The sequence below is a fragment of the Ornithodoros turicata genome, unplaced genomic scaffold (genome assembly GCF_037126465.1).
Source record: "Ornithodoros turicata isolate Travis unplaced genomic scaffold, ASM3712646v1 Chromosome131, whole genome shotgun sequence".
NCBI classification, from domain to species: Eukaryota; Metazoa; Arthropoda; class Arachnida; order Ixodida; family Argasidae; genus Ornithodoros; species Ornithodoros turicata.
Window position 1 is genome coordinate 116,434 of NW_026999308.1, and position 21,806 is coordinate 138,239.

The 21,806-nt window shown below is 43.6% G+C and overlaps 1 protein-coding gene across 1 annotated transcript; it reads right to left on the bottom strand.

The window, feature by feature from the left end:
* Window positions 1-1,568: 1,568 nt before the first annotated feature.
* LOC135372204 (baculoviral IAP repeat-containing protein 8-like) lies at window positions 1,569-21,231 on the bottom strand. Its single transcript, XM_064605885.1, has 6 exons — window positions 21,167-21,231; window positions 15,132-15,185; window positions 12,923-13,171; window positions 7,012-7,190; window positions 5,974-6,217; window positions 1,569-3,074 (listed from the first exon to the last, which is right to left on the bottom strand). The coding sequence occupies exons 1-6, from the start codon at window positions 21,201-21,203 to the stop codon at window positions 2,902-2,904; spliced, it is 936 nt and encodes a 311-aa protein (XP_064461955.1). The 5' UTR covers window positions 21,204-21,231; the 3' UTR covers window positions 1,569-2,901.
* Between the last annotated feature and the right edge of the window lie 575 nt (window positions 21,232-21,806).

Consider the following 21,806-nt stretch of genomic DNA (forward strand, 5'->3'; position numbering starts at 1 on the left):
ATTCACGTAGAAATTAAATAATATGGGAGCTAACACAGAACCTTGTGGAACACCAATGTCTACTACTACAACGTTACTAAATGCACCACCCACAAAAACCGTCTGAGTTCGATTACTTAAAAAATTGACCAACCAAGAGTATATACGACCTCTGAACTCGTAAGCATAGAGAAGAGGCAAAAGAATATCATGGAATATGGTGTCAAAGGCCCTAGAAAGATCCAACGATAATCCAACAGCGAGCTGCCTCTTTTCTAAAGCACCATAAAGTAGATCGTTAAGTTTCTCCAAGAGCATTATTGTACCACGACCTTCAATGAAACCGAACTGGTTGTCGGAAAAAAAACTTAAAACGGGCAGCAAAGTTGTTCATTATCGAGAATACAAATTTTTCCATTATTTATGCAAGAACCGGGACAATAGATATTGGACGATAATTCTTAACATCGTCACGCTTGCCTTTCTTAAAGACAGGCCTAATCACCGCTCGCTTTAGTAAAACAGGTATGTGACCCGTAGAAAAAATACAATTTAAAATAGAAATCAGAATATGTTTAATAACATGAATATTTCTTTTGATGTCAATCGAGCGAATGCCATCGCACCCAGGGCTTCTTGTATTAGAGAGGTTGTTTACAATAAACAACAGATCATCCATATTCAACTCGGGAAACCCACACGAATCCCTATTGGAAAATACTGGCAACTCATAACCAAAGGAAGTAGAATAACCCTGCTGCCTTAGGACACTACTAAAATGATTGCTAAACTTATCGGCAAGATTGTCCACACTACCAAAGCTATTCAGCAAAAATTCATCTAGATTACGTTCCGCGTGCACACCACGCAACTGGTTTACTAAACTCCAGGTCTCTTTCGAATTGTTCTTCGCACTACTAAATTTATCGTTGAAGTAAGCGCTCCTCGCTGATCGAATGAGAGCGGTTATCCTATTACGCATGGCCTTGAATTTATTTTTTAAGTCTTGATCTGAGGGAAACCTTTGACACCTATGCCACAGAATTTCCTTTTGCTTAATTAGAGCAAGAATATTATTATCAAGCCACGCATTTTCAACCTTCCGCTTGTGGAATCTTACTCGCCTTTTCGATATGTCATAACATTTTGTAAACTTGCCAACTAAAATATCGTACATTTCCAAATTCGTACAATCTTTGAAATCATGATTCCAATCAAGCGATGCTAGATGTCTGTCAAATATATCATTATCAATAACATAAGCAGTAACAAACTGATGCATAGTAGCAGGGGGTTTGAACAAATCCTGACAACACACAAATGCAAAGGTGAAAAAATGATCAGAAAGTTTTTCCCAACAACACCTCCCCAAACGGAAGTGCCACGACATCTCATATTAAAATGGTCTAAAAAAAGAAGAAACAAGATGATCACCCAGAAACTCAACCCCAGTCGGTACTTGTATCAATGAAGAAATACCAAAATCCGCAAGAATTTTCAAATAATCACATACAATAGATTTCTCCGGTTTCATAACATCAATATTAATATCACCAGTCATACATAGGTCAGCAGAAGAAAAACTAGAAAGAAGCTGTCTTAACTCACTGAAAAATACAGTTATATTACTCTTAGGTGGCCGGTATATGTCTAACAATCCAAATGAAGCATTGTCTGTAGTTATCTTTAAGGCCACACGCTCTATCCCTTTACACATGGTTGACTCTATATGCTAGCAAGAATACCATTTCTAACAAAAACAGCTATACCGCCCCCACGACTTTTCCCCGTGTGAATGAAAACCATAAGTAACAAGGAATCTGATAGAGATCTAATTCAGCAGCGGAAATGTTTATTTCCGTTATAACAAAAATGTCGACCCAATTTTTCATTTTGCTAATTGTAACGTGCAATAACGCCCAATGCCTACGCATACTTCTGATATTAATGTGCAAAACACCAATAGAAGTTCCAGAAGTCTTAAAAACGTTTACCTTCTGTTGCAATTCATTGAAGTTAGACCATGTAGTACATAAATCCATATCGTTCAAACAATTTTAACAAGATCACTCTGAGAGGTAATGCGCAATATGGAACACTTTTCATCCTTCTTCACAAAAATCTTTCCAATTTTTACCCATAAAAACTTGTATGCACACTCTTTAGCGCGTTGTTTGGCCATCCACAACAATTCTCTGTAGAAGCGTGTTAGATTCTCATTGACAAACAACGGAAACGGCAGATCACCTTTTTCGAACAGTAAACGGACAAGCTTCCGCTCTGCAGCCACGTGTTTCTTATCGCCGAAGAGATAAATCTGATTAATATTGGCGGTACTTTGTCGCTTTTCACTGGAAGGCGGTGGGCAGCCTGCACATGTTCTGGTTTAAATTCAAACATACCAAGTTTTTTAGCAATGTCTTTGACTATATCATCTATGTTTTCATTCGCCTCAACAGGAACACCACGAATTTCTAGATTCAAATTTCGACTGTACTGTTCACTTTCATTTAGAGAAATCTGCAGTTTCTGAATTACTTCAGATTGGTCTTTCACCTTATCTTCCAGACGGTTTACCTTCTTTGAGATGTCAGTTATTTCACTGTTGTGTTTGGTTACTGTCTCATGAACTTCATCGTAAACTGCAGAGAGGAAGGTAACTGAGCTTTTAAGCTCATTGATGGTGTCCCTGATAGGTAGGAGTGTTTCAATTACGAGCTTTAGTGATACGAGGTCCTCGACTTTCTCACTCAGTTGAGGAATTTGACTTACACTTGCTTTAACTGACAACAATTCAGTCATAATCTTATCAATGCTACCTCTAAAAACGTTAATATCGTTAATATTAATAATAATAATAATAATAATAATAATAATAATAATAATAATAATAATAATCATCATCATCATCATCAGTGTTATTCAGGCCAAGAGAACCTCCCTCGTGGTTGCGATCTTGCGCTCGCATGAGGGACAGACGGTGCTGAATGCGGCACATCCAGTACAGGAGACAAGATGATTGCATGGAAGGAAGATGATGCGTCTGTCTCCCGTCTTGCAGATGATGCACTTGCTCAAGTCACCTCTATCAGCTTCTGTAAGAGAAGTTCGAATATTAAAAGTTAAACTGTACGGCTCTGAGCCTACGACGACACTACTAACCGCGGTTGAGAATCCTCATTCAGCCCGCAGAATATTGTACGAACATACTACTCATCTACATTTCAAATGAAAGGGTATTTTTCAAACTGTCAGTGATTTCAGAAGGAGTGTGACTCTGAGAGAGAGGAGAGCACTTTCTGAAACTTTGGGGTCGTCAGGATACCGCGTTGGCTCCTCCCTTGCAGTCTTTCCTGCAAACCGCAAACCATCAACACCACGAAGTCGTCGTTACAAAGTCACGAAGACGGGACGATTGCTCAAGCACGACACGTTGCTTGGTGCACCGTCACGTTTTGTCTTTGATTTAAATGAAAATGATACCTTCACAGCAGATAGGCAACGATTGTTTGGGAAGATACAATTATTTTTATTTAAAATGTGGCCTCTTGAGTGCGTGTATCAGTGTGGTGTGATCAGTGCAATGACATTAGAGACGAATGTCCAACAAGCGTTGCGTAGAGCGGTTACGGGGCAAATACAAATTGGAACCTACGGTGCACGTCTTCGTGTCCGGAGCACCGGTACAAGCCCAGACATTAAGTTGTGGCAACATAATTTATTTACAATAAAAGAGGCAACTGCCTCCAGCGTGGGCAACGTGATACGTTCCTTCCACTCGAGCGAGTAACGCTGAGATACTGTCTCCGGCCGCACTCCTTGGTCTATACCAGAAGTTTCATGGCACAGAAAGTAAGGATGCTTCTCCCATCAATCTTCATCCAATCAGGCGGTAGGGGTGTGGAAGAGGGACCCTACGTGCTGGCGTTGTACTCCGCTTGGGAGTGAGCGTCGGGTAAAGAACAATAGATCGCGCGAGTATTAATGTGATGCTATTGTGCCGTAAGAAGTAGAAAATAAGACGACATGCGAACTTTATACTAGAATAATGCCAAGAAAGCAAATACAAGACATACTGAGGAAGCTTGTAGTCTTGACGAAGGTCACCTCTGCTCGATAAGAAATTCATCGGGGAACTTGGCGATCAGGAGAGGTAAGCAAGGTAGCCCACAGTGTTAGCGCACTAGACAAAGAAGCTGGTAGCCTCCACCTGCCATAACTGAGCCTCTCTATGCAATAAGAGGATAAGTTCAAAAATCACAAACCGAGAAAACTTCGACTCTATCTTTGGTAAAGTAATTGCAGCTGGGTTCGCTCGAATAACGCAAATGCAAAAAGCGAAATATTCTGGCATGTGTCTACTCTACATGAATGTCCAGGTAGCATCGTTTTTTGGGCGTGTGACTTGGCAGAAATTTAAACAAACCCAGGAGCATGATGAGTACCCCCTTTTTCGAGCCGGAACAACAAGCCGGTGTGCTGCATGGCTTTATCTTTGCTTTACCTCTTCTTTTTGTACCAAAAAATTGCGCCTTCTTTATCAAATGTAACACCGCGTGCACATAGTTATCGCGCTGAAAAAAAATTCACGAGTTGGACGTGGAGTCACATGGAGTCACCTGTACTGCACACGTTTTTTTCTTCTTTGTTTGTTATTGCTCGATTACGACGCTCGGTAGCACTGCTGACACAGAGACGTGAGGTAAGATGACCGTATTGTTCGGAGTGGAAGTCAAAGGTCACTTCCGCATCGTAGCAAAATTTGAGGTACACCATTTGTATGTATGTGTAGCAAACCGACCGTGTCCGACTGTTCATCCAATTGACCCACGTGCATTTTCCGTTGCTCTCCTGTAGTGTGTCAAATAATTGTAATACGGTGCTGAATTTCTTTTAGCAGGTACACACTCGTATGCAACAAAAATACTCAACAAGATATATGTTAACTTATCATCATATTGCATGCACAGGCTCAATTGTGTGACTCGCAGATTTTTTCTGCACTGAGGGGTATGGAAGAATAACGCACCGATACTTACGGAAAACGTTTCATGTTTCACGAGAATTCCGACCTGCAATCCAATCTATCGTACGTAAACACCGTTTCAGAAATGTGACACATATATGCCAAACATAAGAAGTGATGAAATGAATTCATTGGATACGTTGGATTGATTCGCATGCAAATGAAACGCTTGATCAGTCCATAAAGAATATTGAATCCTTTTTCTTTGTTTATCGCACGTGATAGTTAGTGCTACCACCGTTTAACATGCTAGTTCTCCAGTTAACGGTAACTGATGATAAGGTAAACTGAGACAACCTTGACAACTTTACAACGCTTAATTCAGTGCCAAATGAAGTCACTTGAAGCGGTTCTTGAGTTGGGTCCCTCATGTACCACCGACGTCATGCTAGCCACCTAGCGGGTACCTAATCTGCATGGCACCAGCCGGCGGTTGCTAAAACATTGTCATGCTTCATTGTGTCCAGCAGGAAGTAATGTAGTAGTAAAGTAGTGTCATCATGTAAGTCCGCCTCGCGAACTTACATGCTGAAGATACCGACAGTCATATCCCTCCTATGCACACGACGGAAATTCATATTCCGAGGCTGGAACAGAGAAAAAAGGACAACGCAACACTCAGAACATCAATTTCCACCGTGTTCAATAGATGCCGGTTGCGTCGCCCCGTCGTATGAAAGTGTGCGTGAGTAAGAATGAAAGTGGAATGTATGAGTGAATGGATGTTGTTGTCTCTTCAGGTGACGCACTGTTGAGAGCTGTTGGGGAGGTGTGTAGGATTAGCACAATTGGTAGATCCTTGAACAGGCAATCCAGAACATGTGGATTCGAGTCCTGCAGCAGGCTAACCTTTTTCAGAGACTTCCTTCTTTCCTTCTTCTTATGTGTCTGCACGTTTTGTGCAGCAGATTCGCATCCGCAAGTTATCATGCTGTATTTTATGCATTGCAAATAGACGCAGTACTCACTTGGAACTTCCCTTGTTCTGACGTTTTGTGGTAAAGCTAGGACTTCACCTACCGCCCTGCGTAGGTCTTGCTCGTCGAGCACATCTACCAACCCCGTGCTGTTAAGCCTTGCTCGTATCGCTAACTCCACGATGTCCGGGTTGATGCCTTGTAAAATCAGGCGGCGGACAAGATAGGACGATTTTAGGTTTTGTAGCAAGAACTCCGTTGCTTTGTCAGACATGTTCCTTTCTGCATGACTTCTCTGGAAGGCAGAATGGTGACATCGTTAGAACCCATTTACACCCTTGATACACGGGTAGCATTAAGGCTTTTCCAGAGGAAGACGTCTACTAGAATGGCGTTTGTGCCTATTGACACATGATGATTGAGAATCTGAGGTCAGATTCCGCAGATCGATGCCCCACACGGTTCCTCTTCAATTCCCTATACTAACTTCTCTTTGTCTTACTCGTTACTACTGTCCTCCCTGTACCTGTACATGTGCGTCACACATAGCCGGACTTGGTATTGTTAGAGGCAATTTTAACATGATGTGCTTTTACCATACAAACAACAGCGACAACAGGGACATCCAGTACGAATCAGACTATGTGCAGTTCTGGGCATGTAACAACTTCGCCGACGAAATTCAACAGCAAAGCATTCAGATATATTTATAACAAAACCACGAGGAACGAACATTATGCACAGCAGGAAAGCGTGCACTAAATACGTACGACAAAACAGCAACGGGAAGGTGCAGTGTATAACAAAGTAAAAAAAAAAACCGAAAAATATTCAGCAAATTTAGAACAAAATAACTTAGTATGTTCAGTATACACATTAAAGGGGGAGCGCTTGCAGGGGGAAATGTCCACCAAATACAGAAACAGAGGGATGTGAACAAACACCCCAAAGCCACTTGTCCCAAATCAGCTACTACGTACAATTTGCGCCTCATGCTATTAGCACGGTACACACTGCGGTTGTACAAGCGTTTGCTTCACTAGATTCCTCTAGGTTGGGCAGCTTTATCGTGGGCGGAGGGTAACTTACCTCTGCCAGTGTATTGCTGTGTTCCCGTCTAATGTTCTCGATAGCCTCATCATCAAGCTGCAGAATGACGTAAGGACAGTCTCTGTACCACCTGGCGTGTTCAGATAATGGGTCGTCCTCATCGCTCCAGTTGTAGAGGGAGTTGCCGCACTGAAAGCAGGTTATGCGGTCTTGAGCACCTGTGCGGAGGGAAGAACGTGATCACACAAAGTATAAGAACCACGTAAGCACCTTTGTAATTAGGTCATGTGGAATCACTTCCAGTGTCAAGATTCTTCCTGTCTGTTTGTCGTGTGAGGACCACATCTCTCTGTGGTACCTCCACAATTCGCTTACGCTTCACTGTTTCTAAGCGTTCCACCCTGATAAAGGTGTGGAACGCTGACACGTCACAACTTCACTGCTTGGCAACTGTGTTTGTTTTTCTTTCTTCTTGTGTCTTCGGAGCATGAGTGATACGCAGCTTCAAGACGGCCGCCGCTCAGGCAGCTCATCTTTCTCGGAGGCGTGGAATCATTTGTCGCTATCGTATAACTTTTCTAGAGAGGAAATGCTGCCAAACTCGCACAATCCAACGTCTCCTATTGCAGCGAAGTTAATCAAATCGCACAAAAGCTATTCCAGAAATTCGCAAGGAACTTTTTGGTACCATGGTCTGTGATTCAGGAGCAATAACATGCGATCATGGCTTCGAAATATGCGCTGTGCAGCGCCCACAGGGCCGCTGCGTCTCGTTCCCCTGCCGAAAGTGCGCAAATGCTTCGGGAGACGTTCAGCACTAGCACACGACACTGCACCCGTTTTCGTCCATTTTACTTGCAACGCTCTCGAAGGATTGCTTCATATTAGTTATAACGTGAGTAATTTTTACCACATAACTCACATGTCGTTGTTGGCATTCAGACAAACCGCCTCAACAGCTTGAAGTGCAGCGGGTTGTAACTCGCCGGATGTATATTGTCAACATTCCTGAACCCGTGAGAAATTGTTTCTTTTTCAACAACAATCCTCGGCTTTCGCGGATATCGCGATTGCTGTGTTCATTTTAGTTATTTGCAGATTTCTGGGCACACTAGTTGGGATGCCCAAGATTATTACAAAAGGTAGAATGCTCTTTAGTTTCCCTTCCGATTGATACTGATAAAGTGGAAACGATATATTTACAATAAAAATATGATTGGATGGCGCCCGAACTTGAGTGAATCTCTCAGAGAGGAGGACCGCACGTGTGTCTAGAGGGGGTAGTTTAGCAATTAATAATAGTGTAGACCGTTGAGTTATATGCTCAAAACGCCTGTTAGATACGCTACAGCAGATTGTTCTAATGTCACGCGTTAATTGAACTAATCCGATTAACTGAGCTAGAAAAAGAGAAAAAATATCAATCCTTCCACAATGGATCCACTTCAGGCGAAAGTGAAGTGCGACGTACGTGCGACACTTGCTCAAGCGGTAATTTCCACATGTAAAAATTTCGCAGATGCAATGCAAAAGTGGCAGTGTTCGTATTGCAGTGGTACAAGGTGGTGAACTAAAAACGATATGTTCACTTTGTTAACTGTCGAGTTAAAACTGCCAAATTAGATTAATTTACGCGTGCCGACCTTTTCATTTCATTGCGACGTTTTTACGAACATTCTCATAGCGTATCGTTTGTTTTGCCTGTGGGCTGTCTAAACTCTACAGAATGCTAGGTATGACGATTTTTTGGTTGCTGTTGGTGGATAGCAGAATATCTTCCCGTTTTGATTGTGAACTACTCATGTGGCCTTGCTTGAAGAAAATGACTTGAAAAAGTAGGTGGACAACTTTCAAATCAGTTAACCCAAAATTTCCATCAGCGTGTCGAATTCTATTTCATTCACACAAAAGAGTGTAAAAGTAAATAGAAAGTGGAGACCGTAATTCGCAGCTGCCATTCGTGCTAAGGTCGATTTTTGTACCGGAGGCACAGTTTTGAGGCGTCGGTTGCTCGAACGCTGCTGATTTCCAGCATGCCATTGCGTGTGACGAGAAGCATCCAGACTCTTTTTTTTCCCTAAAACACGGTGATGAACGAACACGGTGGTTGGATCACTCGCTTTGGGTTCGCCTGTCGCCCCAGTAAGAAAAAAAAAGAATAGGTCCAATTGGAAATTTGAATTGGTACCAATAGGACTCAACTGGACCAACACGAAAGCCAACTTGATTTTTTGATTCCACGTGGATGTCCACTTGGGAATTTTAAAACAAATTGGGAAGTCCAACTGACTCCTTGGACGCCAGTTGGACAGCCAATTGGAAAGTCAAGGTCCAATTGGAAGCTGAAATTGGAATCAACTAGACCAATACAAAATCCAATGGGGACCACCTGGGCACTTCAGTTCCAACTGGGCTGCCCAATTGGAATTCATAAATCAAATTCCAACTCCAGCCGGCTTCCTAGCCATATTAGTTGTCGGTCAACGTTGAACTGGATAACCAACTGGGCCTTAATGATTGGTAACTGAAATTCAAATACTCATACTTCATAAATATAGTCTGTCACGTCACGTGTTTCAATTGACCACCCAATTTGACAAACTGGGCCTTAGCTACTTTGTAATAATTAACTACGGTTTAATTTCCTAAGTTTCAATTGGACACACCACCATTGTGAACTGGAAATCTAACTGGCACTCCCAGATATTTTTCAAATTTTAAAGGGACTATGAAATTTCCCGAACCCCCATACTTTTTTTCGATGGAAACTGTTCTTCCCGCAGAGAAACTAATATGACACAAATTTTTCCGGACGAAATCGCTCCACTCTGCGAGGAGCGCGCGCTGGAAATGTCTCTTCCGCGTTCCTCCTCTCCCGCGCATATTTCCCTGCCGATGGTGTAACTGTACGGACCGCTCTTCGGTTCCCCGTTACGTCACCGGTGTTGCACAATGGCAAGTAATGCCGCGAGCTCGCGCTGTGGCTGCCGCCACTGCCGAAATCTGCCGATCGCGCGAAAGCTGCTGTCATGGAGATTTCCACTCCCGATGAACGCATACGCGGGATCCTACGGCGCATGCTCCTGGCGGGATTCCTCGGCTCAGCAACACGTCACGATGACGTGTTGCTGAGCCGGCCGTGGTCGCGTCAAGTTACCCGTTGTGTCTCCGCTCGGGAGCTCGTCACGGCGCGGCGCCAGCTGTCCTCCCTTCGCCGCTCCGTTTAAATTCGCTCCCGAGAAATCCGCTCGAGCGACGAAAGTAAAATTTCCGTTCTAGACTCAAAAAAATGTCTTCTTTCGAACGAAACGAAGAAAAAAATCGTTTCATATTCCCTTTAAACTGTCATCACGTAAACGTTCCATACATGCTGCCGATACGCGGGGATGGTGATTCAAAATATATGATTAAACAAACTAGTTTGTGCATCACAAAACACCCAGATCATCGTCATCAATTAAAATCAACCCTTCCAGAAAAAAAAAAAAAAAACGGCCGCCGCGGCCACCATGTTCTAATAGCGCATTCGGGTGGTCATTTCGTAGCAACACGGCCGAGTGCTCGGAAATTGCTAGGTCGTTGACCGAGCTGGATCATGTGACCCGTGCCACCCGAACATGATTGCTAGGAATCTATCGGTTTCAGCACTGGGTTTTAGGTACTTGGATCACACTAGGGGCGTCGCGGTCGCAAGTCTTCGAGTTCTGTCGTCTGCTAAACCACGTGATTTCAGCATGCGGCCAATGAGGGCACTCGCCACCGTTGCAGTGCGGATGTGACGACACCGGATGCAGTTGAGCAATCTGCTGCTCAATCGTTTTGAGACCGGGCAAAAAAAGTGCTAGCTGGCAAGTTCCGAGCGCTCGGAAAGCGCCACGCGAACATGCGAGATTGCTTCATTTTGACCAGGCGAACATGACTGCTCGAGATCTGGCAAAAAAGGTTGCTACGAAACCACCCGAATTCGCCATAAGTGATATCCAGCCGATATATTGCAGCCATCCTTTTTTGTTCATTTCGTGATAGCAATTGGTCACCTAGTGCAGACACAATGTACTTTAAAATACCGTAATAATTAATTAGACGTATATCAGCAAAAGCAATTTATTTTGATGCCCTGATCGCTGCCATTTACTAAACTGTGGTGTAAAGCGGCTGGCTGCTACTGGCATTTTCGAATCCGCGAGCGACCAACGGCCACGAGAGACGCGGTGACATCTCAGCCGCGTAATTCAGTGCGTTCGTGATAAATGACTACCCTAATCGTGTGCTCGTAAACTTTATTATAAACGGGGTTCCGGTACGGCACATATTCAGGCAGAGTGCTTGTGCGTGCGTTTTATGAATCGTCGTGTCCTTATTTCTGTCTTTTTCCCAGCGCTTGGAATTTTAGACGTTCCACAGATGACCATCGGGCCACATTGATGATTTTACAACGTGGAAATCACTTTACTTTCTTCTCCAATCTATTTAGATTTCATACAGAGTATTTGCACATGACAGTGCCTAAAACGGTTGCTGCAGGAGGTGGATACTACTGTACATGAAGGCAGCACAAGCACTACGGATATGTGTACAGATGTATACAGCGAACATATGCTAGTCCTGTTCATGCTTGTATATACTTTCAGGGCTTCAAGGGACACTGAAGCACTCCAGTGGAATAGGTGATACTCTACAAAATGTAAATAATATCGAATATGAGGGTAACAGCAGCAGAGTATGCCTTGTTGGCAGCTCGACAACCATCAAGCATGTACCCAAGCTCTAATTGCCGAACATGTTTTCAAGCCTTCAAGGGACACTGAAGCACTCTATTGATATGTCCGGCGGCACGGTTCAGCTCTCCATCGATATGCTACTATACAGTCATTAACTCTAGTCAAAAAAGGCGTATAATAAATTCACATCTATTTTTTCCACCATCCCCTAGCGGTATACTTGTGCATTGTACTATTCCTTCGTCGAGGCGACAACGAAGTGTGGACAGCAGTCAGTTGCATAGTACACCTTTTTGTCAGTCGGCTCATATTCGATAAATACTTGTTTCGAGTTGGGTTTACCCAAAAAGCTTACCATTTGGGTTTATTTTAATGACCAGTAAGGCACCAGTCGGTAAATCACGAGTTGCCGGTTATTCCCCATTAGGACACAAATAGCTTTCAAATCGTTGCATCCAACAAGGCTGCCTAAAACCCACTGGATTGATCTAGGAGACCAGTTGATGCCAATTGGTGCAAATGGTTTGGTTACCTGGAACCCACTGTGTCAACCTGGGAGGCCAGTTGGCACCAACTGGCCTCCCAGCTCGATCCAATGGGTTCTAGACAACCGAACCCTTTGGACCAGTTGGTTCCAACTGGTCCAAACGGTTCGGTTGGCTAGGACCCATTGGATCGAGCTGGGAGGCCAGTTGGCACCAACTGGTCCAAACGGTTCGGTTGGCTAGAACCCATTGGATCGAGCTGGGAGGCCAGTATGTTTTCAATTGGTAAATGTCGGTATGCTAGTCAATTGCAATGGGGGCGCCAACTGGATCCAATTTGATGTGTAGCCGAAAACACAACTGGAACCAATTGAGCATGACGAGCTGATACCAATTCGGAATTTTCGAACTGGACCCATTCTTTTTTTTTTTTTACGTGGGCTCAATGCTGCCGCCGCCTAACACTCCCATCACGTTTACGGTTGTCTCCCGTAGAGCGGCGCGGCTGTCGCTCTGCACACCGCGGACGAAGGCAACCACTTCGTTAAGTGTTATTTCAAGGCTTTGTGCCCATAAATGGGTAAAGGGGAATATCCTATTATTTTCTCTTCTTATTATTCTTTTGCACTCATTCCTAAGCATCTGAATGTTGCATGTACTTTCAACTATGCACGAATTTCGAACCGGGAAATTCTCAACTGGTACACGGAGGCATCAGTTGACGAAACAAAAAAGGTTGATTACCAGTGTAGAAGAATCCAGCTTTTGCCATTTTTTCTGTGTTTCCCTTTGCAGTTGCGGGATGAAGGTCGAATGATGATTTTCTGCTAGCGAACGACGCGTACCTCTCATGTATGGGCCTGGTGTTGGGCACAGCATACTGCTTCACGCGATTTCCATACGATTCTTTACGATACTTCTTTCCACAGACGTCTTCTGAACTGTAGGCTAGTTCAGGTCTCATCTCAGAGGCAGCATCCACCATGACAGTGCCTGTCCCAAAACGAACGATAGGTGAGTGCATGATACTTCACAACTACGCAAACAGTTATTTGCATCATCGGCATAACATCGAATCGTCCGATATATTGATGGTGGTGTTACGTTGAGGACTGAATATCGACGAAGATATAAACTCGCAGCGTTGATAATTGCTCTATGAAATTTCGTTCATAATTCATCATTCGAGGCTTTAGTCGCGAGCCAACTACGACCGAAACGACTCACACGGTAGTTTCGAGTCAGACACCCATTAGGCATATGTGTTTCAAAGTCGTGAGGCAACGAACATTCCTTTTTTCACGTTACGATGCAGTATGATGGCAAAATGTGTTGGCACAGCTGAAGTATTTAATGGGCAGTAAATTATCCCGAAAACACATTGTTAAATGTTTGCTGAACATAGCACTTGCCCTTAGGAAATTTTATATCATAAATTCTTCGCGGCTAATGTGCGCGATTTTGCAACCGCGTATGGTTCAAACCCCCTCCTCATTGCACATCCATGTTCCTTTCGTGTTGCTCCTCTCAATTCTTGTCTTCTGTTACCGTTGTTAACACGTGTTATCGGTGCCTCGGTACGTTGAGTTTGCAAGCGACTTTCACCAAGGAGCGTAGGCCAATCCTGGTAGCACTGCGGTTCACGGTGGTGTCATAAGGCCCAAGCGATGGCATGCTCAAGGTTTTCCAATGATACTCCTTTACGTAGGTGTGGGGAGCAAGGACGAACAAATGTGCAAGCGTACAATTTTTCGAACAGGGTAGGGGTCACGTGAGACACTTAGCGCGTATTTTTCTCTTCCGAAACAGTAAAATTGTGGGTAGTTTGACAAGCATGCTCTGTGTGTGCAACATTGGTGGTCTACTGTATGCGGCGAAGGCACCTTGGGAAAATGGTAAATGGCTACTAACACACCCAACTCCATCTGCAATCGCCCACTGTGCTGCGTCGCCACGTGAACAAAGTCGGTATAGGTTCTGTACGTCGTCTGTACTTGTTCACGAAAAAAGAGTCGGCTTTCGTCGTGCTTTCACAAACATCTTTTCGGTGCAAAAAAGAAAATGACAAAGCGAGAATATGTCGTTTGATAGTCCCTTCAGCAGTACGCTATACGTCTTAATATAAAAAGCAGTCAGGAAGCACTCTATACAATGAAAAGAGGAAGTAATTGAAAAGGTTAGCCAGCTGTAGGACTCGAACCCACATTGGCAGAATGGCGTAAATGCATGCAAACAAACATAAACACGAAGGCTCAAAAGCTTGAGCCTTCGTGTTTGTGTTCGTTTACGTGTCTTGCCCATCGCTCAGGCTTGCCTATAATCGAACCCACATCTTCGATATTGACGTCGTGGGCTCTGTCGGCCCAGGGCTCTACCAGTTGAGCAAAGCTAACACAACTCCCCAACCCCTCGCAAAGTTGCGTCGTTTGTAGGGACAAACACATCCACTCACTAACTCACTCGTACCCCTTTCACTCTTACTTGATTTCTCGCTTACGCACGCATTCATACGTTTATTTCACCACGTTTTATACAACAGTTTCCATCGTGCTCAACAGGTACCGCTTGCGTCGCCGCGTCGTAAAAATGTGTGCGTTTGTGTGGAGGTGTGTTAGCTTAGCTCAATTGGTACAGCCCTCGACAGCTAACAAAGCTGGTGTGGGTTCGAGTCCTACAGTCGGCTAACCTTTCAGAGTGACTTCACTCTTTGATGGGTCCCAGGCAGTTGATACTTGTATGTGGTGTTGTTGTTTCTTCTGTGTTCCTGCCTGAGAACACCCATTTTCATCGCAATCTATACGGACAAAACTTCCCAAAAGGTACGCTCAGAGATCATTCTATTGGCGTCGAAAGTTGATAGCTGTGATTTACGCTTTGTACTGGGTCACTTTACAGCTCACAACAACGCCCTAATGTTCGTGTTATGTTTGTCAGAGTAGGAAAGGCATCTTACGGGAGGTGGGGCTTCCAGCAGGATTGCTCGAGGACACACAGTCATGGTTGTCTTCTTCAGGAAGAATAAAAGGCCAGTTAGTATATCGTACTCCCAAAGGTTCGCAGGGACAACATATCATGGACTAATGCTTGTCGATTGCACCTCAAAAAGACGGACAGCATCGTGTTACCATCGGTATGAGGACACTCAAACGATTTTTGTTTTGTAATGAATTATTTAAACGAAGTTAATTGTTTTAATCATAAGTAGTAGAGCCAAAGTGTGAATGAGAAAGCTGTAGCAAGACGCGTCTCCAAAGATGCACAATGAGCAAAATAATAAAAAAGGGTGTTTCTTCACGAACTTTTGCGGTCACTCTATCGAACCCATTTTTGTTCAGAAAACGGCTACGGTATCAGGTGACCGAGGGGACCACATGTTCGCATTGGGACAACTTCGTAGCTCTTGCAGTTAAAAAGTTTATTGGAAGTTAATTTGGACATAGCCTCAGGACTTTATTGGAGCCCTCTAAGGAGCGCCATTCAGCATATGCCATATTGCAACTGACTTCATCTCGAAAAGAAGTGATATAACTATTTAAAAAAATATATACGTTCGCATTTAACTGGGACATCCTGTATGCACAGAAAACATACGCTCTTTCAAGTTTTCAAATACCCATTGCCGTTAACGCTGCAGTGCAGGTTGATCGTCAAAAGGGATGGCGCCGCTCAAGCATTAACAGGCATTAAAGTGACTGTTGCACCCGCCGCGGTTAGAGTCACTAAATAAGGTACAGAATATCGCATTCCTTTTCTCTGCAGAAGCCGCCGTTCAGTGTCTGCAATTGGGCCGGTCGTGTCACGTGGTTTCTCTTTCTAAGAACGCATCGTCCACGTTGAGTCCCCTCCATCCAAAACCTGCTTCCTTGGTTGCGAGATGGCTCGACTGCGCGCAGTTCTACTGCGGAGAAGGGGGGAGATTAGCGTCCCATCGCTGGGCGACGCAGTCGCTCCGGACCCAAGATGGTGGTCTTGCTCGCCGACGTGGCTCAGTGTCGCTACTCTGCCCTCTATATAGTGACTCTAGTCGCGGTGGATTCCGAAACTGTAGCGCTCTTTTACTCCTCGTTCAACATAGCAAATTTCTGGAGTTCAGCGGCAAATTTCTGGAGTAGTTCCTGTGCGGTTTTATGTGATGCATAGTAAGAGCAGACGGCAGTTGTTGAGAGTATCCCGGAATTCCCTTTCTGGAAATCGGAGAAAACATCACACTGCCAAAACCAATCAACCCTTTGGGCGGACGAGTCTACACAGTAAAGTTTTACAGTTTTTTGTGTAAATGACTTGTCCCATGGCGCACAACTTTTTGCTGTTGCCTTTACACAAGAATGAAGGGTCTGAAGTCTGAAGTACACTTTAATTGGGTGTCTTCCTCATAAGACACTCTTATAATGGGTGTTTAACAAAAAAACACCGGTAAAAGGGGAGTATTCTGTTGAAAACACCTTTCAGAATGGAATTGTTTTGTGGCAAATACTGCCTCACAAATGGTTAGTGTAATACAAGCCCCAACGACAGCATACCAACACGTACAGTTCGATGTTCTTGAGTCTACGGCAACCACCACCTTGAACACGGCAGACTTGCAGCCGTGGTTTCATCGTACAATCCAACCCGGAGCGCAATGCTTCACAGGCACGGCTTGTTAGGTACGGTACGCGTGAGTGCCGAAGCTTGAAGAGACTTGGCCACCTTCGGCAGCCTCTATTGACGTATCAGATGGATCATATACTGATATACAATTTGTTTGAGGCACATTCGTTAAGTGTAGTAGAGGAAAACGTCTGTAACGGTGACCGGAATTCGTCTTTGCAATTAAAACGTACGCCTGCAGCGAGTCAAGGATACCATTTAAATTCCCGATATCCTTTTCTGCTAAATACTGTGTTTTTAACTCAAGTTATTTCATTGCATTGCATTTCATTTTATTTTTCCATACACAAGATGGACGGAGGCGAGGCAAAAAAGCTTAGAGAAGCTTGAGGGGAGCCTCGTCCCCGGACTACAGTAGCAGCACCTGTATAGAACCGGAGACAAGCCATGTTGGTTTTTGGCTAATAGAAGATTACGGTAAAAAAGGAACAATACATTTTGTACAAAATCGGAGAAAAAGACATGGAAACAAAACTCAAGTAGAACACACCAAACAAGCGAAAGAGCACAATATTAATCCACGGCAATGACTGTTGTACACTCAAAAATTGAGACAAGTGCATGTTACACAAGCACAACATCAATATCAAACATTATCACCTTTAGCTCACTGAAATAAATCCGTTCTATGTCAACGTTTAGACGATGCAGATAGTTAAGAAGACCGTGGCACGACTACCTCCAATCTCTCTAAGCCATAGTTAGACCGAGAATAGGGAACGTGGAATATATCTGGATTGCGGAATGTGTAGCACCTCATAATCTCTTGCACCCGAGCTAGCATGGAAAGATCGCTTGGTTTTCTCAGGGCCTGCTTGTAAGTTATTGTAAGACGAAATGTATATTGACGAAAAATCGGTAGGACATTGTGCTTACGAAAAAGTGGCTCAGTCGTTGCATCAAAAGCAACCCCTTCGATGATACGAAGAGCTCTTTTTTGTAGAAGATGAGCAGGGTTCTGGAAGCTGTGCACCATACTAAGCTGCAGTAGTTTAAGTGCGACTGAACAAGCGCTTGGTAAAGTAATCGTTTGCTCCAGGTTGGAAGCATGTATTTATGCTTTTGGAGTAAACCGATAGTTTTGCTAATTTGGGATGCAACATAAGAAAGGTGATTATGCCACAGTAGCCTGTTATCGAAAATGGCCCCCAAAATCTTAGTGTGGTCAACTAGCTTGATTTTTGAGTTACCGATAAACAAATCATGAGTGAGAGTAAAGTTAGTGCCACGAGGGGCAAAAAGAGTGCCGACAGTCTTCTGAACATTAATATTTAGCTGGTTGTGAGATGCCCAAGTGGTTATACTAGAAAGCGCATCATTTCTATCTCCAAACAAGGCATCGATAGATGACGCACTGACCAAAAGTGACACATCATCAGCATAAAGCACAATTTCAGGATGTAGTGTAACTATATCATTGATGAACAGGAGGAAAAGTAAGGTGCCTAAAACGCTGCCTTGTGGAACTCCAGAATAAATGGGGAGTGTAGCTGAAATGCTAGATTCATCTAAGTAAACGTATTGGCGGCAATTTGATAAATATGACTGAAAGGAAAAAAGGCTTTGTCCATGAATACCGTAGTGACCTAACTTGGCCAGGAGCAGGAAGTGATTCAGGCTGTCAAAGGCCTTTGCAGAATCAATGTAAATACTCAGGCCGATTTTCTTGGCTTGAAAGTTGCTCAGTATAAGGTTCTTTTGCCGTAGAAGGGCTAATTCCGTGGATTTTCCTTGTCTAAAGCCATATTGTCTTTGCGAGATAATCGCGTGTTTATCGAGGTAGCTAAGCAACCTATTATGGATAATTTTCACAAAGCCCTTCGAAAAGTGAGGAAGAATATATATCGGTCTGTAGTTTGACAGTATAGCGCGATCACCTTTCTTGAAAAGGGGAATGACGCGCGCAATTTTCATCTGATCAGGGAATGTAGAATGTGCGATGCTAATATTAATAATATGCAACAGTATAGGGGCAATTTTATTGGCAACGTGTTTAGTACTCTTCATGTCCAATCCAAACGCATCTAGAGAATTACTGTTTTTCATGGACATAATAATCGAGGAAACTTCAACCGCGTCGGCGGAGCTGAGAAACAAAGAGGACGTTGGGGATTCATCATAAAATATGGGCATACTGAGGTTATTACCGTGGCGTATAGCACCAACAAAATGGTCATTAAATGCATTCGCCAGGTCAGCACCACTGTGCTCCTGACCATTGATGACCAATGATGAGATGTTATTCTGAGGGCTTCTCCTTTCTAGTAAAGAATTCAGATTCTTCCACAACGACCCTCTGTTTTCAATGGGGAGCTTCGCATTAATATAAGCTAGCTTACTAGAACGTAGTTCGCGATTCAGCGCATTACGGAAGTCCTTGTATTTCTTCCAGTTCTCTTCAGTGCGGTGCTTAAGAAACTGAGAATCAAGCGCATCACGCTTCCTTATCTTACGTATGTGTATCGGAAGGATCCAAGGTTTACGTGCACGCTTGTGCATCTTATATGTTTTAACAGGAAGACTTAGCTCATGCACCTCTTTATTGCGGCAAACAAATGCTTCAAAAGCAGCGTCTGGATCGTCTTGCGTAAATACGTTGCTCCAATCAGTCTAGGCAAGGTGGTGCTCAAAGTTAGTCAAGCCTGCGTCCGTTATCACTTTTCTCGAAATCGTGGTATTAATCTTACGGTCAAGTCCCCTTAGTTTGACTGACAAGAAAACGGGAAAGTGATTACTTATGTCAGCTGTGATTGTACCAGCAGTAGCTGTATACAGGTCACAGTTAGTTATTACAAGGTCAAGTAGTGTAGCGGTGTTTTGCGTTATTCTTGTTGGTGAGTTGATTGTGTTTGTGAATCCGTAACTTTGGAGCATGTTAAGAAGTCTGCGACAATTCATTGTATTTGCAAGAAGGTTCACATTCAAATCACCACAGATAACAGCATTCATCTTATTGTCACCACAGTATGACAATAATCCTTCTAGGCAGTCAAGAAGCTTTGCATGTTCCCTGAAGGCGTTATCGTTTGTAATGTCATTAACTGCTGAGTGGAGCCGCGAAACCAGTATAATTTTCTTTTGACCAATTAAAACGCCGTTTTCAAAACCATATTCCCAGTACAAATGGGGTGTAAAAAAGCTTATAGGACGTAAACACCTCTTTCAACACCTCACTTTACACATTAAATGATCGCCATGGGAAAAAATGTGGTGTATGTCGATATTGCACCTTTAGTAATGCTCTTTGTACACCATTTGCTACAGTTTGCGGGATAGAAAGGGTGTTTCTATGATAATGCGCCTGTATTGAGCGAATACAGGCGTAAAATTATTTACTCTGTAACCAAGCAGCGGCTTGAGGGGCGTTTGGCCAGTGGACGGAAGCTCAGCGGAAAGCGCCGCTTGCAGAATAACGCCGCCACCGGCGGAAATACGCGGAAGGGCTGCTTCAGATTCCTTGCTCCTGATTGGCCTTAAGAATATTGATGTGAGTGTTCTTCACGTTGACTGGGTGATAATCATTCGATTGCTCAGAGAGGTGACCAGTCGTGCTAGTACGCGCCTCTTTGCTTTTGCTCGTGTCGTCTCTAAGGTTGCCCTGGCAGACGTTGGAGAGTACTTTGGGTGGTTTTGAATGCTTCCTATTTAAGGCTGATTCACAATCCTGCGGTTACGGTTGCGATTGCCTGTTACGGCCGCTGACAGCGAATCATGGCAACCGAACATCATTCTGTATAGAACTAGGGTACACGTAAAACGCTGTACGCAGCCGTAAATGCAGTAATCTGAGTCAGCCTTCAGATTGTGGCGAACTACAATGAACGGCCAATGTGAGCACGGATGCAGCTGCTCATCGCAACAATGGAAAGGAGGAGGACATCGCAAGAAATTCCTTGCGCGTCCAGAGGTTATAGAACTCATTCTTTTGGAAGTCGGCATTGCTTCTTCTTATATGCAGTCGGAGATTACAGTATAGTTCATATACACATGTTTTCATATGCAATAGTCCCTTTAAACTTTGTCAGTGGTATATTGTGTTTGCAGGCTATGAAGAACTATGTGATGTTAACGATGATGGTTCTAGCAACAGCGGAGTATTACCTGCACACAACACATACGGAGGGCAATAAAATAGGCATGTCACTACATCATAAGGCACGGTGTAGTAAAGAGCTTCGTGCAAGCATCTACCAGCATCTCATCTACATCATACAACATGCTTTTCTCTTTTTTCTTGTTGTGGTAAGGGATATTGTTACGCGCAATATCTGGAGACACACCTCGCACTAAGATCTATAGTTGGCCTACCTTGTCGAGATTAGGAGGATACCACGTTACCTTGAGACGTTTCCTCCATGGTCTCTCTTCTATCCATGGCTTGAGGTGATGAAAAGCGTGCAGTCTTTCGTCTTAAAAGGTGAAATGAGCTGTTCGATCAAGTCGTTTACACATCTGTAATACAACTCTGTAGTTCTTGAGCTGTCAAGTACATAAATTTGCAGAAGTACATAACTTTAAATGCACCGTGAAACAGCTGAGAAACATGTTGCGTTGACAGGCGTAGTTTAGTAGACTCTTACTCGCAGAACCAACACGCAGAACCAACACAACACTGCAAGTGTGTCAGAGAATGCTTAATATTGTTAATTTCATTGCAATATTGATGGAAACGGATTGGTTGCGATATCGTGCGGCAAATAATTCCAAATTTATCAAGCGAAAGTGATCTATGTCTTCGACAGACTTCTTGCTAGTGATGTTACGCAGCATCTTTCATCCACCCGGAAATAACGTTGACGCTGTCCAAAGGGATTCGACGCAAGATTAACATGGTCAAGAATTGGAAGGTGAATAGAAAATGACGCAGCACAGCTCGCTCTTAGGCTGCGATAGTCTGCACTTTGTAGGTGATTCATTGTTACGTGGCATATATATATATATATATATATATATATACAGTGAACCCTCGTTATTATGA

Bases quoted from the DNA above. Each gene is read 5' to 3' on its own strand.
- LOC135372204 (XM_064605885.1), bottom strand. From the start codon at position 21,203: ATGGATAGAAGAGAGACCATGGAGGAAACGTCTCAAG. The intron at 13,172-15,131 runs GTAAGATGCCTT...GTTTTGGGACAG, and splicing joins TGCTGGAAGCCCCACCTCCC to GCACTGTCATGGTGGATGCT. The intron at 6,218-7,011 runs GTAAGTTACCCT...TCTGCCTTCCAG, and splicing joins ACAGCAATACACTGGCAGAG to AGAAGTCATGCAGAAAGGAA.